Source organism: Zingiber officinale, chromosome 4A (assembly GCF_018446385.1).
Source record: "Zingiber officinale cultivar Zhangliang chromosome 4A, Zo_v1.1, whole genome shotgun sequence".
Lineage (NCBI taxonomy): Eukaryota > Viridiplantae > Streptophyta > Magnoliopsida > Zingiberales > Zingiberaceae > Zingiber > Zingiber officinale.
Genome location: NC_055992.1, coordinates 163,465,523 through 163,479,412, shown reverse-complemented (window position 1 = coordinate 163,479,412; position 13,890 = coordinate 163,465,523). Strand labels below are relative to the sequence as shown.

General features: G+C 34.0%; 1 protein-coding gene across 2 annotated transcripts; it reads left to right on the top strand.

Annotated features, from left to right (window-relative positions):
* Positions 1 to 1,178: 1,178 nt before the first annotated feature.
* Positions 1,179 to 11,389, top strand: LOC121972202 (probable ubiquitin conjugation factor E4). Of its 2 annotated transcripts, none has more exons than XM_042523897.1 (16): positions 1,179 to 2,083; positions 3,180 to 3,381; positions 3,501 to 3,652; positions 3,729 to 3,948; positions 5,641 to 5,793; positions 8,412 to 8,594; positions 8,688 to 8,797; positions 8,872 to 8,962; positions 9,114 to 9,206; positions 9,329 to 9,532; positions 9,653 to 9,748; positions 10,127 to 10,249; positions 10,329 to 10,421; positions 10,533 to 10,691; positions 10,799 to 10,888; positions 10,967 to 11,389. In XM_042523897.1, the coding sequence occupies exons 1-16, from the start codon at positions 1,233 to 1,235 to the stop codon at positions 11,111 to 11,113; spliced, it is 2,967 nt and encodes a 988-aa protein (XP_042379831.1). In that variant the 5' UTR covers positions 1,179 to 1,232; the 3' UTR covers positions 11,114 to 11,389. The 2 variants fall into 2 exon arrangements, with proteins under 2 accessions (XP_042379831.1, XP_042379830.1); XM_042523896.1 differs by having other exon boundaries at positions 8,391 to 8,594.
* The last annotated feature ends 2,501 nt before the right edge of the window (positions 11,390 to 13,890 follow it).

Genomic DNA, 13,890 nt, shown 5'->3' with positions numbered 1-13,890 from the left:
AAGTGAAGCCTCACAAAAGTTGTGTCAACGAGGGAGACATAACGTGGATGAGAGTGTTCAAGAGGCAAATCTCAGAGCGGAAGCCGAGCTTCTTGATGAGGGCATGTACGACACGCCCTAAGAGCATCGAAAGGGGAGAGTGGGAGCAGACTTTTAGCATGAAGGATAAGTTAAAACTTAAAAGTGCCCTGAAGGACATTGCTGTAGTGGAGGCGGGAGAAGAGTGCAAGGACTTCGATGGGGCATGGAGAGGAAGGGAGGGTATTGAGGTGGGTGTTCCAAAGGAGTGTCTCCGAGAGGGCATAGAGAAGTGAAAATTAGGTGCCTCTTTGGAGCTTTGCTAGGTGGCAATGCGACATTCATGTTGTCGCAAGGGGAATGGGATCCTCTGGACCCGTACCCCTGGTCCGTTCCTGAACCAGGACCACTCAATTGTGGGATTCTATGGGTTCATGGAATCCCACCAATGAGTGACCTTGGTCCATCCTTTGGATTGCACTTTACGATCCAGAGGATCCGTTCTCGTCGCGAGGAGGCGAGTTGGAATTTAATTTGAAATGTTGAGAGAATTAATGTCTTGACTATTTGGCACGCCCTAATTCACCTAAGGTGACTGATTCGATCATACACTTTTTTTTACTGCTTATTAGGGTAAATCGAAAAGTGCTCATGATATGACATCCAATAACTAACGTTCTTAGATTTATCATCCCATAGAAGAAAAATCACTCTTGTAATATATCGTAACTAAGAATCGAATGCCACGTCTCTTTGCCACACTCTAAAGTCTAAGTGTGTAACTAATAGTTTAGTTGAAGTGTATTGGGTAATGTATATATTGCCAAAGTTTACTTAAATCGAATTAATCGATAGAAATTTAAAAGTTTGGCCAATTATTTTATATATTTTTTAAATATCAGTTTCTAATTCAATTAAATCGATTTTAAAATCTATAAATAGGAAATCTTAAATTATAATTAATCGAATAGAAATTTAAAATTGAATAAAAATAAGAATTTTTATTAATTAGGTTAAAAATTAAATTAATAAATATTTAATTGATGTAATTTATTTGATTTTTATTTAAAAAAAATTGATCTAGTTTCAATTAATTCGGTTATTCGTAAGAAAACCTTACTACGTATATTTATCTGCTATGTAAGAAGCCTAATAATGGAAAATACGCCGGTTCTTTCCTCGGCCACTTTCACCCGCCTCCTCGCTCTCGCTCAATGGCGGCCAATATGCGATCTATACAGGAGATTGTCGACATCATCCTCCGGAAGATTTTTCTCGTCGTCCTCCAACAGCCCTCGAAGAATGACCCTAACATCGTTTTCTTAGCGCTCACGGCAGCCAAGATCCTCAGTGAAGGCAAAGCTCTTTTCCTTTCCTGCACTATGATGGACCGGGTTCTCATCGATCGGCTCTCTGGTGATTTCCCCTCCACAGAGCCTCCCTTCCGCTATTTAGTCGGCTGCTATCGCCGTGCCTGTGACGAGTTGAAAAGGGTTGTCTTAATGAAGAACGCCTCCTTTAGATCGGAAATTGAGTCGGAGATCAAACAAGCACGGAAATTAGTCATCTCGTATTGTAGGTTACATACGAGGAATATGTTCAAGACCCCTGGGCAGCAGGTTACTTCAGTGACATCTGATTTAATGTCGATGATCTTCGCAGAGGTCTCAACCCATATGGATGAGTTCGGAGATGATACTTTGGGAGATGATACTTTGGGCAGAGGTTTCGACAACCCTCCTGGTTTTATTAAGGAGTTCTTCAGGGATGGCGATGATGACAGTATGGAACTGGTTCTGCAGGATTTATTTGAAAAACTGAGGCAGAGTGTGGATGGAATATCACCATTAGGAAACTTTCAGCAGCCGATGAGAGCACTGTTGTTGTTAATTGAATACCCTAACAATGCCAAAATTTTGGTGAATCACCCAAGGTGGATACCTAAAAATACTAACTTGCCGATTGGTGAAGGAAGGATGATTGAGATGGAAAGCATTTTAGGAGCCTTTCTCCGTATTAGTGCATTGCCTGATTCTAAGGAATTTAAGAGTACAACAGATGTCGGGTTCGTGAAATTTCTGAACTTTTGATATACATGCTTGCTACTAACAAAGCATTGACGGTTTTTTCTTTTTCCTTCCCAATTATATATATGCTAGTTAGACTATATTAATATTATATAGAAATTAACCTAACAATATATAGGAAATAACATTTAGATTTTATGAGATGTTGATTCCATGTCTTTCAATTTTTTTGGATATTTATACTAGTTTTACTTTTGCATTGTAGTCATGAACCTTACATGCAAATGGATGTTAATACCACATAGCTTGGTTCATCAATTGGTTTTATTAAATAGTTAAATTTATAACATAATTCGTGTGTCATTTGAAATTCAGTTTAGTTTTGATTTGGTTTAATCTGAATGAACAACCTCTACTCTTTTTTTTAAATACTTTAGATTTTGAATTTATTGGAAATGGAACAATTCAGGTAGACAAATATGTTTGCATTTTATATTTAGTTACAGTTGTGGTGTATGCTATGTTTTGAAAATCATTGCATGTTATATAAAGAAATGTAGAAGGGGAGTTGTGGTGTATGCCATGTTTTGAAAATTATTGTATGTTATATAAAGAAATGCAGAAGGGGAGTTTTGGCACAACGATAAAGTTGTTGTCATGTGACCTTGAGGTCATAGGTTGGTTTGAGTCGCAGAAATAGTCTCTTGTAAAATGCAAGGTAAGACTGCGTACAATAGATCCAATGTAGTTTCTCAGGACTTCGCATTGGCAGGAGCTTTGTGCACCTAGCTACCTTTTTTTATACAAAGAAATGCCAAACTTGTTTCTTTCCTTGTGTATTATTTGATGCATGTGTTAGTAATTTATTTATTCTTTTGTGCCCTCTTTTGATAGTTTCAGAGCATTTTCACTTTTCTAACTCTAGAAGTTGTTTGTGGTCTTTTATATTCACAAATTTTTCTTATAAAAATTGCTATGATATGTTCATTGTTGTTTGAAGTATTTTTGGTATTTTGCTTGACAATTGACCAAGTGTTTAACTAACATCAATAATTATTTTTCTTGTTTATTTTTTTTATTTCTATAGATAAATAAATTGCTTCTTCTTTAATGAGATCTTTCCAAAAATCACAGACAACAATGTTTCTCAGAAGCGTCTAATCATCGGTTGGCTTATTCGTCATCCTTTACAACAATCAAGAAAGTTATGAATATTTTGTACGATGACCTCGTTGTAGTGTTTCACAAATTACTTAATAATCAAGATACACAAGAAAGAGTTTTAGAATATCTTGCAGAAGTTATCAAGAAAAATTCAGCAAGGTCGCGCATGCAGGTAATCTTCCCAATAAAAAGTCAATTCTCCATATATAGATATTTGTAAATTCTTACTTGACTTCCCCCCCTATATTTATTTGTTCTTAACTGGTATTGATTTGTTAATCATGTTTATAGGTTGATCCATTATCATCTGCAAGTTCTGGCATGTTTGTGAATCTTAGTTCGGTGATGCTTCGTCTTTGTGGACCTTTGTTAGATGGATCTGTAGAATGGAGAGAACAAATTGATCCTAAATTTTTATTTCATAATACTCGTTTAGATTTCAGGTGAGTCCAAGAAACTTGACTGTGTTAGTTGGTTTGCCTATATTTTGCATCTAATCATTTCAATTGGTTGTGCTAGACAATTGACAGCCTTGCACGCATCATCTGAAGAAGTCTCAGCATGGTTAGAGGAGGAAAATTCCTCAAAGGATAATCATGAGTTGGAGGCTCAAGAAGGCACAAGCAGTGGTACAAGAAAGGAGAAGTATTCTTTAACTTGTGAATGCTTCTTTATGACTGCAAGAGTACTAAACTTGGGACTGATGAAAGCAATATATGAAATCAAACATCTTAATGAGGTATCCCATTAAACACTTTCCTGTTCTGTCTGTGAAAATGTTTCTTTCTTTTATATCAGAATCTAGAAACCTTCTTTTCTATTATTGGAAGTTGTAATGCTAATGTGATTTTTGACAATGTTACCTAATATACATTCTTTTAGATTTGTGGGTTCTATTTTGCAGTGACCTTTGACTTCTGCCTCTGTACATGTCATTTGTAGGCAAGATTCAGAATATGTTTTCCAAGTTTCCAATGAGTTTGAATAAATAGTTAATCATGAGTTTTTGATGCCTTGGACTCCAGGGCACTGCAAAAATCTACAGGAGCTGGAATGAGCTCGATCAAAGCTCTTTAAGTCCATCAATGAATTTTGACCGAAATCCATTGATGATCTAAACGGCTTGAATTTTTGTGGTGCCTGAGCTTCGGAAAGTCTTCCCAACAGTGCTCAAAATGATTTGAAACTTGCAAGATACTGTAGTGCCTGGGCTTCGGAAACCAACATCACAACAATGTTGGTATTTAAGCTGTGGTGTTGGTTTATGAAGACCAGCGCCAAAACAATTTTTTTCATTACTAAAATTAGCTTTATTAATTTTATTTTTTTATTCATTTATAATTAGATATTTAAAAATAGAAAAATATTTTTAATGTTTTATTAACCTTCTTTTATATATTTTTATTTTTTTATTAAAGTTTTAAAAATAAATAATTTAGAGGATTATCTATGTCAATTAAAGTTTAATTTAATTTAAGAGGAAAAAGATGAGAGGAAATATATTGCATGTAAAGGAGAGAGGAAAGAGAATACATTAAATGTTGTATATAGATAAGAGAGGAAAGAAAAAGGAAAAGTCAATAGTTGTCAGAGGGGTAAAATGATAAGCAGTTGTGCCTTTTGGGAAAAATAAAAATTTAATGTGTCTTTTGGGCATTCTCAAATTTGAAGTGCACCCTTTGGGAATTTACCCTATTAATTTTGACATATATTGCTCATTTGAACTTCATACTTGTAGACAAACATTGTGTTATATCTTTTTCTTGAGAATGTTGTCTACATACAAGTGATAGTAACGACAAAGGGGCATATAAGAAATTTAAGTTTTGATCTTGATTAGTCGAGACTATATTCTAGGAGAAAAATGAATGTTCAAGTATATTAAGATTTAAGAATATATTTATCCTGATGCAACACTGAATTAGCCTACATTGCTTTACAACTTTGAAGGTGATGTTAGGTAATCTTTCTTTCTGTGGGATCTTTGGTTGCTAGTGTATAGTTTAAAAGCCCTATTAACAGTCACTATGCTTCATGATTTTTGACAATGTTTTATAGAGTTCTCTTGGACCATAGTATGCTAAAATTATAACAATAAAATATGATTTAAAACAAATAATAAATGAACTACAAAATATGCATTTATATACTGAGTGTTGGTATGGTTCTGTAACATACCTACATATTTATTAAAATCACAATCTATCCAAAGTTAGGTATTTCATGCACCAGTGGACCTATAAATATCATCAATATTGTGACGTACTAAGCTTTTTTTTCGAAGCTCTTGTTGTACCAGTATATGGAGTACATTTAAGCATTTGTGTTCACATCTCTAACCCAGCAAAGATGGTTGAGCTAGCTAGTGAATTTCTATTCTATTTCTTTGTGAAGCTGTTAAGTAACCTTTCTCTCTCTTAAACTTTTATAGAAACTGGGAAGTTATGAAAAAGACCGGACTATCCTCAAAGGCATGAGGGAACAAGGAGCTTCTCCACTATTGGATGCAAATATAAAATATCTGGAGAAAGAAATTGGTATATTGTCACAATCCAAGTCAAGTTACGAAGTTCAAATTTTTCAAGTATGTTTGACCTATCAATTTCTTATGTTTTGCTATAGTTTTTGTCATTCACAAGTTTCTATAAAATTTATTGTGTAGACAAACTTTTGCCTTGTTTTTTTTTACATTTCTTTCTTTCTTTTTCTATTTGCTAGCTTCATTGATAGGCTTGATTCTTTGGTTCAAGTTCGACAACATTTATCTAATATTATCTAGTAATTTATAAAATTAAAAAGGGCTGCTAATGGAGAGAATTGTGAATGTCACTCAAGACACTTAGACTTGTACATATAATTTATGCTTGATAGTTAATGATTCTAACAAAAGATTGCTACCATATCTTGTAGTTTGTTCCTGATGGAGTTCATTCTTTTGATTCAACAGTACACAGCAATAGCCCACAACAGTTATTGTTAACAATCGAAGAATACAATTTATCAAAATGAACATTACTGTCATTTAACCTTTGAGAGAAGAGCAAATAGGATGAGGAAGAAGAAAGAAGAAAGAAGAAAGAAGAAAGAGGACAGATATGTTGTTGTTGCAAGTTCAACATATACAGTTATCAAGGTTTTAGTCGCAGTTAGAATGACACATGTTGCCGGCGTCAAGTGCTAGTGTCAATCATCCTGGTTAATTCCTTCCCTCCTTTGAAGTTTAGAGTAAGGTTAAATCCCATAGTTGAGATGTGGTGGACTAGAGTAGAGATGAAGGAATTTTGAAAATAATCTGCATTAAAATAAACCAGATTAATAACCTGTTTTCATCTTGAGATTGTTATATATTTTACAAGTTTCCAGCTTTGTTTACACCATAAGAAGGAACGAGGCAAAGAAGAAAAGTGAAAAGGGGGGCAAGAGGAGGTGGGAAGATAAGAAAATAAATTTCTTGGGTAAGAGGAAGAGGAAGATGGAATGGGCGTGAAGAAGAGAAATTATGAGATAGCATTCCTAATTCTCGTCTTTCTCACATCATTCATGTGTGTTCTTGCATCACCTTCTCATTTTGCTTCTTTGTTGGACTCCATTGAAATAGCGACCACTCAAACTTCCTTAGCACGCTCTAGCTCAAATACTATGGTTCTAGGAGCAATTGTTCTTGTTCAGGGTCCGTGTTACTAGTTGCCGGTGACTGTGACCTTGGTGATGCGGTTTTCACCACTACCATTTTTTCCTAATCACCCTTTTTGTTTGAGTTCAACAAAGGAGTCTCCCTTGCCCTTCTCCTATGGTGGTACAACCACCACTATGTTGCCTACTTTGACTAAGTAATCCTTTTAGTTGGAGGGGATGGTAGACAAGGTTGTACACAAGTGGGTTAGATGTTGGATGTGGAACAAAATGTCAACACAAGAAAGCAATCGGGATGAATGTTGAATGCATGACATGGGACGCGGGATGCAAGGTTACTGAATGAAGTGAAGGGAGGGTAGACAAGTCTGTTCACAGTTTCTTCTGCCGTGATTCTTTGTTTCTGCCTGATTTTGGACAGAACCAAAATGCTCCCAAAATGACTTTGTGAAAAGGCTTGGTTCACCCTTCCCTTCTTACCTCATTTGAAATAAATAATGGAATGGATGGCCAATGGTTCTTCTTTGTGGAATGGGTTTGTGCGCAAAGATATCCCTTAGTACTATTTACACAGGTTGAGAGGAGAGGATTGTAGAAGAAAGCATTGAAATTGAGGAGCTCTCCCTTGTGTACCTACATAATTTCTATAGGGAGGATGAGAAACCTGTGTATCAATTTTAGCTCAAAACCATGTCAGCCCAAAATTATAACATGTTTTGGCAAAGAAAAGGAAAAGTTTAATTTTCCCTTGGTTTAGGCAGACATGGGCATCTGGTGATGGTCATTGCCCATGGGCATAGGCAGGACAAGTGCCAAGTTGTTGACATCAGGTGTCCAAGGTGTAAGCAAGCTCACTATGCTTTTGTGTTGGGAACAACCATTGGGCTTGCACAGTGCAGTTGAGGCTGTTGCCCTGTGTAGGTACATGTGTCAAACAAGGGTTCGACAAAGTCAACAACATTTGAGGATAAATTTGTCCATTTACCCTTGACATCCTCCCTTTTGCATTTACAAAGAAGATTTTAGCAGCGATGATATATTATTTCTCCCTCTTCTCTCCTCTCCGCTCCTCTCAAGCCAAGTAAAGATAATCTTAAATGTTAGCAATTGTTCTTTTATCTGACTTATCGTTGCTAAGTCATTGACAAACTTTAAGGAAAATTTATGTTGTTTATCCTTAACATGGGTCTTTACAAACAGACCATCATTTAAATATTGGAGATTTATTTTTGTCAGTGAAACTTGATTTAATTAAATGTGATTTTCTTTATTGTTCTTTTTTCTATTTTTTAATTTGAGATCAGTCTTGTTTCTTCATATTCAATTCTTGGGGTTCTTCCCAAACTTATTAATTTTTTGTTTTTAATTTTTTTATTTTACCAATATCATAGCTCAAATTAGCCATAATTTTACATTTTTTGTTTAAACGTGCTCTTTAATTTTGTTGGTAAAGACTTAACAGTTGCATCTTTTACTTATTCTATAGTAAAACTTTACCTGTTCATGGAAAGACGATCTTAATGCCAATTTCTTATCATTGTGCTCAAGGATTATACATTGCTAGGACAGGCATCGACCTTCTACAAATTGGTTATTATCTGGTTGGTGAATTTTGTTGGTGGGTTTAAGATGCCTCTGCCATCAACCTGCCCTATGAAATTTGCATGCATTCCAGAACATTTTGTCGATGATGCTATGGACTTATTGGGGATAACTTTTGGAATTCCAGAGGTTTCTAAAGGGGTTGTCTTGGTGAGTTTCTTCCATAGTTAATTCTTTAATTTTCAATAATTGATACATTGTACATTAAGAACCTAAAACCATTATTGTTCATATCATTGCCAGGATTTCTTGAATTTCATAATTATGTTCATGGCGAGCAATGCTTATGTTAAGAACCCTTATCTGAGAGCTAAAATGGTTGAAGTACTAAATCGTTGGATACCAAACAAAAGGTTGGAAATTCAGTTTTTTTAATTTAATTTCTTTCTAAGATTGAACACCATTTACAATTTTCTAATTCTTATAGTGGGCTTTCTGCTACTCTTTTTGAAGGACACCAGTTGCCCCTTGACTATCTTGTTAGAAATCTTCTTAAAGTTTATGTTGCACATACACAGGTATCTCTTTCTCTCTCTCTCTCTCTCTCTATATATATATATATAGTCATATTCATCTTCTAGAAATTGTTTCATGGGTTTTATTATTTTGAGACATTTTCTCTAAATCACTTTCCATTTGTTGTTTTTTGCATTTATCCTTGTTGTGCAGTTGTTATCTAATAAATTCACCGTTCGTGAAAATATTTATGAACTTTTAGAGTATTTGTGGAATGTTCCTAGACATCTCAATGCATGGAGACAGGTAAACATGTCTTGTAGTTATGAATTTATTTATTTATTTATATTTATAAGACTATGATCACTAATAGCACATTTTACAGTTGCTTACAGATCAAACTAATATATCATATAATTATGGTGCAGATTGTTAGGGAGGAGAATGAAATGCATTTGAATTTTTTGAATTTGCTTATCAATGATAGTATGTATCTTCTTGATGAGAGTTTAAAAAAAAATATCCATCAGCTCAAAGAAATAGAAGTCGAAATGACAAATTCTGCAGAATGGGAACAGAGATCTTTAGAGGAGAGGACAGAGATAACGAGACTTTTTTATTCACAAGAAAATGTGAGATTTCTTCATTTATTGATATTCTGAATTATTATCATTACTCACAAACTTGCTCTTACAAATAACTCCATATGTTACACGTGAGTTTTAATGTACTTGTGAAACTTGACATTTCAGATTGTCGAATCTGATATGAAGTTGGCCATTGGAAATATTGGTATGCTTGCATTCATATCTGAACAAATTCCTGCACACTTCCTGCTTCCAGAAATGGTGATACATCTATTCTATTCTAGACATTTCAATATTTACTTAAATAAGTACAAAAGATGCATTCAACATCCGCACATGGGAAGATTGTTGTCTCATCTTCCATGCCTTGTTTTCTTAGAATATTAATTTTGCCCTCTTTAGAGAAACTAATATAAATTTATAACTAATATGTTTTATATTACATCCTCAAAGAGTAATATTATTGTAATTGAGTTGCAGCTTTGGATTATTCAAGACTAAGTTCCAGCAATTTCAAAAGTTGAAACTAAAGATCTTTAAACTGTTTCAACCTTACATGTTATTGTTGTTTCTTATGATTTTACTATCATCGGACAATTATTGTTGGGTTAATTTAATTCTTTCCTTTATCTTTTTCAGGTTGAAAGGGTAGCTATCCTGCTAAATTATTTTCTCTTGCAACTTACTAGTCCTCAACGGAGGTTTCCCGATGTAAAAGATCCTGAAAAATATAGATATAGATGCAGACAGTTGCTAAGACAAGTTAGTGATATGTCCATTTGACTTTTTGTTTAATCTTAAATTTCATTGTTGATTAATTGTTGTGAATTTGTTGTTAAAGATTGTCAAGATTTATGTTCATATTGCAAGAGGTGACAAATTGAATGTGTTCCCTACTGCAATCTCGAAGGATGGACGGTCATACAATGAAAAGGTATCTCCTATGCATAGTTGTCTTGCATGTATAAGGATGCCTTGTGAATCAATCTTTTCCATCCATGATTCATATAGTATTATGTTTTCTGAAGTTTTATAAATGGAACAGCTGTTTACATCTGCTGCTGCTGCTGCTGCTGATGATGATGATATTTTCGGGAAGATTGATAAAGCTGGTAAGGTAATCAAAGAGTTTGTTGAGCTTGGTCTCAAAGCTGATGAGGCTATTCTTGGAGAGATTCCAGATGAATTTCTTGACCCGATACTGGTATAACCTCCTGAGTCCCCCAAAAAATCTTAATCTAGCTTTTACACAGTGAACATTTTACGAATTTTCTCCCTGTGATGCTGACCAACATTATCACTTTTGTTTAGTATACACTGATGAGAGATCCTGTCATTCTACCTTTATCAAGACAATCAGTAGACCGGCCAGTTATCCAAAGCCACTTGCTGAATGGCAATGTATAGTTTTCCTATCATCAATCATTTTCTTTCTCATATCTGATAATGAAAAACTAAAATATTGTCTTGTAAGCCCAGACCGATCCATTCACCCGTTCTCATCTGACTCAAGACATGTTAATACCAAACATAGAGCTGAAACAAAGAATTGAAGACTTTATCATATCTCGGAGGAAACGGAAACGCATCAGAGGGTATGAAACTTCAAAAGATGATTGTGGTTGAGTAAATGCATATTATCTTCTCTGCTTAAAGAACTAAAGGAAGAATCCAGACTGAACAAGGTGACTTGCCATTTTGCATGTAATATGTAAGAAAAGATTCCTTTAATATGTGCCTATTTTGTTCTTTTTTGGTGGTGCAAATTGTTACAATCTCAAGAAAAATTGAGAGGGAAATTGAGTAGGCTTAGGTTCTGGAAGCAAGACATTGTCCACTTCTACTTCTTAAATTGTATCATAAATTGTGGAAGAGAAATAGTATTCCTTTTAAAAAAGCAAATAAATTTATTCATGCAGAGTAAGCTTGCCCCACTATATAAAAAAAGTTTACACTCTTGACCAACACAAAAAGTTAGGACGTGTAACTAATAAAACTTTACGTTACTGCAGGAATGTTGCTGTAGCAATAAATGGCAATCCCTATACCAGAAAATAGAAAAATGAGAATATCATAAGAATCTGCGAGGGATCATGACATAGTTAATAAGAATGGAAAGGGAGAATAGTAATGTTCTAAAATTCGCTCGGCATTAATCAAGCGTTAAATTAGCATCTAACGCTTAGGCCGTCTAAATGAGGATTAGACGTCGCTAGATCAATATAAATTATATAATAAATTATATTATATAATTCTAACATAATAACATCAAATTTAAAATGAGTTTAAAATTACATAATTAATAAAATATCACAACTTTATTCTCCTTAATAATTTTCAACAATTTATTTTTCGTCGGACACAAACTCAATATCATTATTGTGATCCATCTCTTCTTTTTCGAATATAAAATCATTCTCATAAAGTTCTCTCACTCTAGAACTTCTTCAGGGTTGTAGATTTATATCTACTCTAGTTACTTCATCAATCATTTACTAAGTGATCCCAGAATCTAATTCAACTTCTTCATTTTCCTCACTCTTCACAATCCAATCTTATACATTTGAAGTATCTTTTACAAGGATATCGACATTCCTTTTTTCCTCTCTTTTTTAGTCTATGCTTAGGGCCTCTAAAGTTGACCGACTAGCATACTTTCGATACAGTTAATCAACGCTTAGCGCTTAGACATCCACCTAGGCCGATTTTTAAGAAGAGTGGATAATATTAATGTTTAAAATGCAAAGAAGATATTTTACTCAAAAATATGATTGGTCTTGAAGAAAATTTAAATAGGTTAGATATATCACTTGTAGAAAGAGGTAGATTGACGTTTAAACAAATGCTGAGTAGGAATTTTAAAAGAAAAACATGATTAATTGTCCTAGACAACAACAAATTAATGCTACAAATGTAAATGTATGCTCTATCAAGTACTGGTCAAGAAACCTTTCCCTTGGAGACTCAGTTAAAATTATTTCGATCTTCCAAAATGGTCATTCATGAATCTAAAGCCCTCTTAGAGTAATGTCAAGTTTTGTGAACATCCTTAGAGCACAGTAAATAATATTAAAGTCAAAATTTAGATAAGATGTCATGTGAGATAACTTTGAATGAAGTTAAGAGTGAGCATGGGATAGATCAAGATGATTGGGTACTCGCGGAGAGATCTGAATCATAAGAGTAATTGTGGTCCTTCGCTTGAAGGGAGGATTATTGGGATTCAATTAAAGTCTCATATTAAAAAGATTCGATAAAGATCATGATTTTAAAAGAATGTAAGATATCTCAATTAGTATGAGATCTTTTGAAGAAAATCCAAAAATAAAATCATGAGGGTGATCCAAAGTGGACAATATCATACCTTTGTAGAGATATGTAAACATCCTTTGAACATAACAAATAACGATAATTTTATATATATATATATATATATATATATATATAATTTAGTATTAAAAATTATAGAGATAAAAAATCATAATCATCATTCACAAGACTAGGGCTAATGGACTTTTAAACTCAACTAGTTTTCAAATATTTCTTAATTAGTCTTTCAAAGTTAACTTTTAATTTTTTACAATTCCACTTTATCGAAAAAACATGTGCATAAAATCAACAATATTGATTATTCTATACCTAACATGTGTATCGCATATCGTACTCTATCGTATCTTAGACTTAAAATAAGAAGAAAAGAAGAAGACTACATAGCCTCACACTTTCAGTTTTTATTTTTCATTTTTGACTGCTTCCAAGTCTGACCATTAAGATTGTCTATATAATTATACATGCGAACGAAGAACTTACGAGAAGAAAATTAAACATTCTGGAAAAGACAAGGGTCCTGTACAACATAAACTCATCAAAATATTAGCAGCAATGAAAAGAACATATAGAAGAAGAATTTATCTAAATGATAGCCGGCACTAAACTGAGAGTGAGGCTATGTCCCTTGATTGATAAATTATTATGCTCTGAGAGTAAAGTTATTCGATAAAAATTGAACATCTCCTTCATAACAGTGACAATATGAAACATGAATACATAGCTATAAGATTATATACACATAATGCTCTCAGCCCACACGACTGGAATCAACAAGACATAATAATACATCGGACATGGCTGGAGATCAACATAGCGGAAGAATAAAAATAATTGCATAGCCTACATGGTTGATACAAACACAAACCACACAAGTGAAAAACTGACAGGTTGCCTACCGGCATAACTTACACAACCATAAAACCCAACAATGAATACGAGTAACTACATGACTCAAACCAAGAGCAAGACAATTATTATATACCGAGTCCGAAAATCAAAATGCAAATAAAGCAGACGCTAAAACTAGAAATTGGCCTCCGATGTGATATAGGACTGGCAGTCAGGATCCTCCA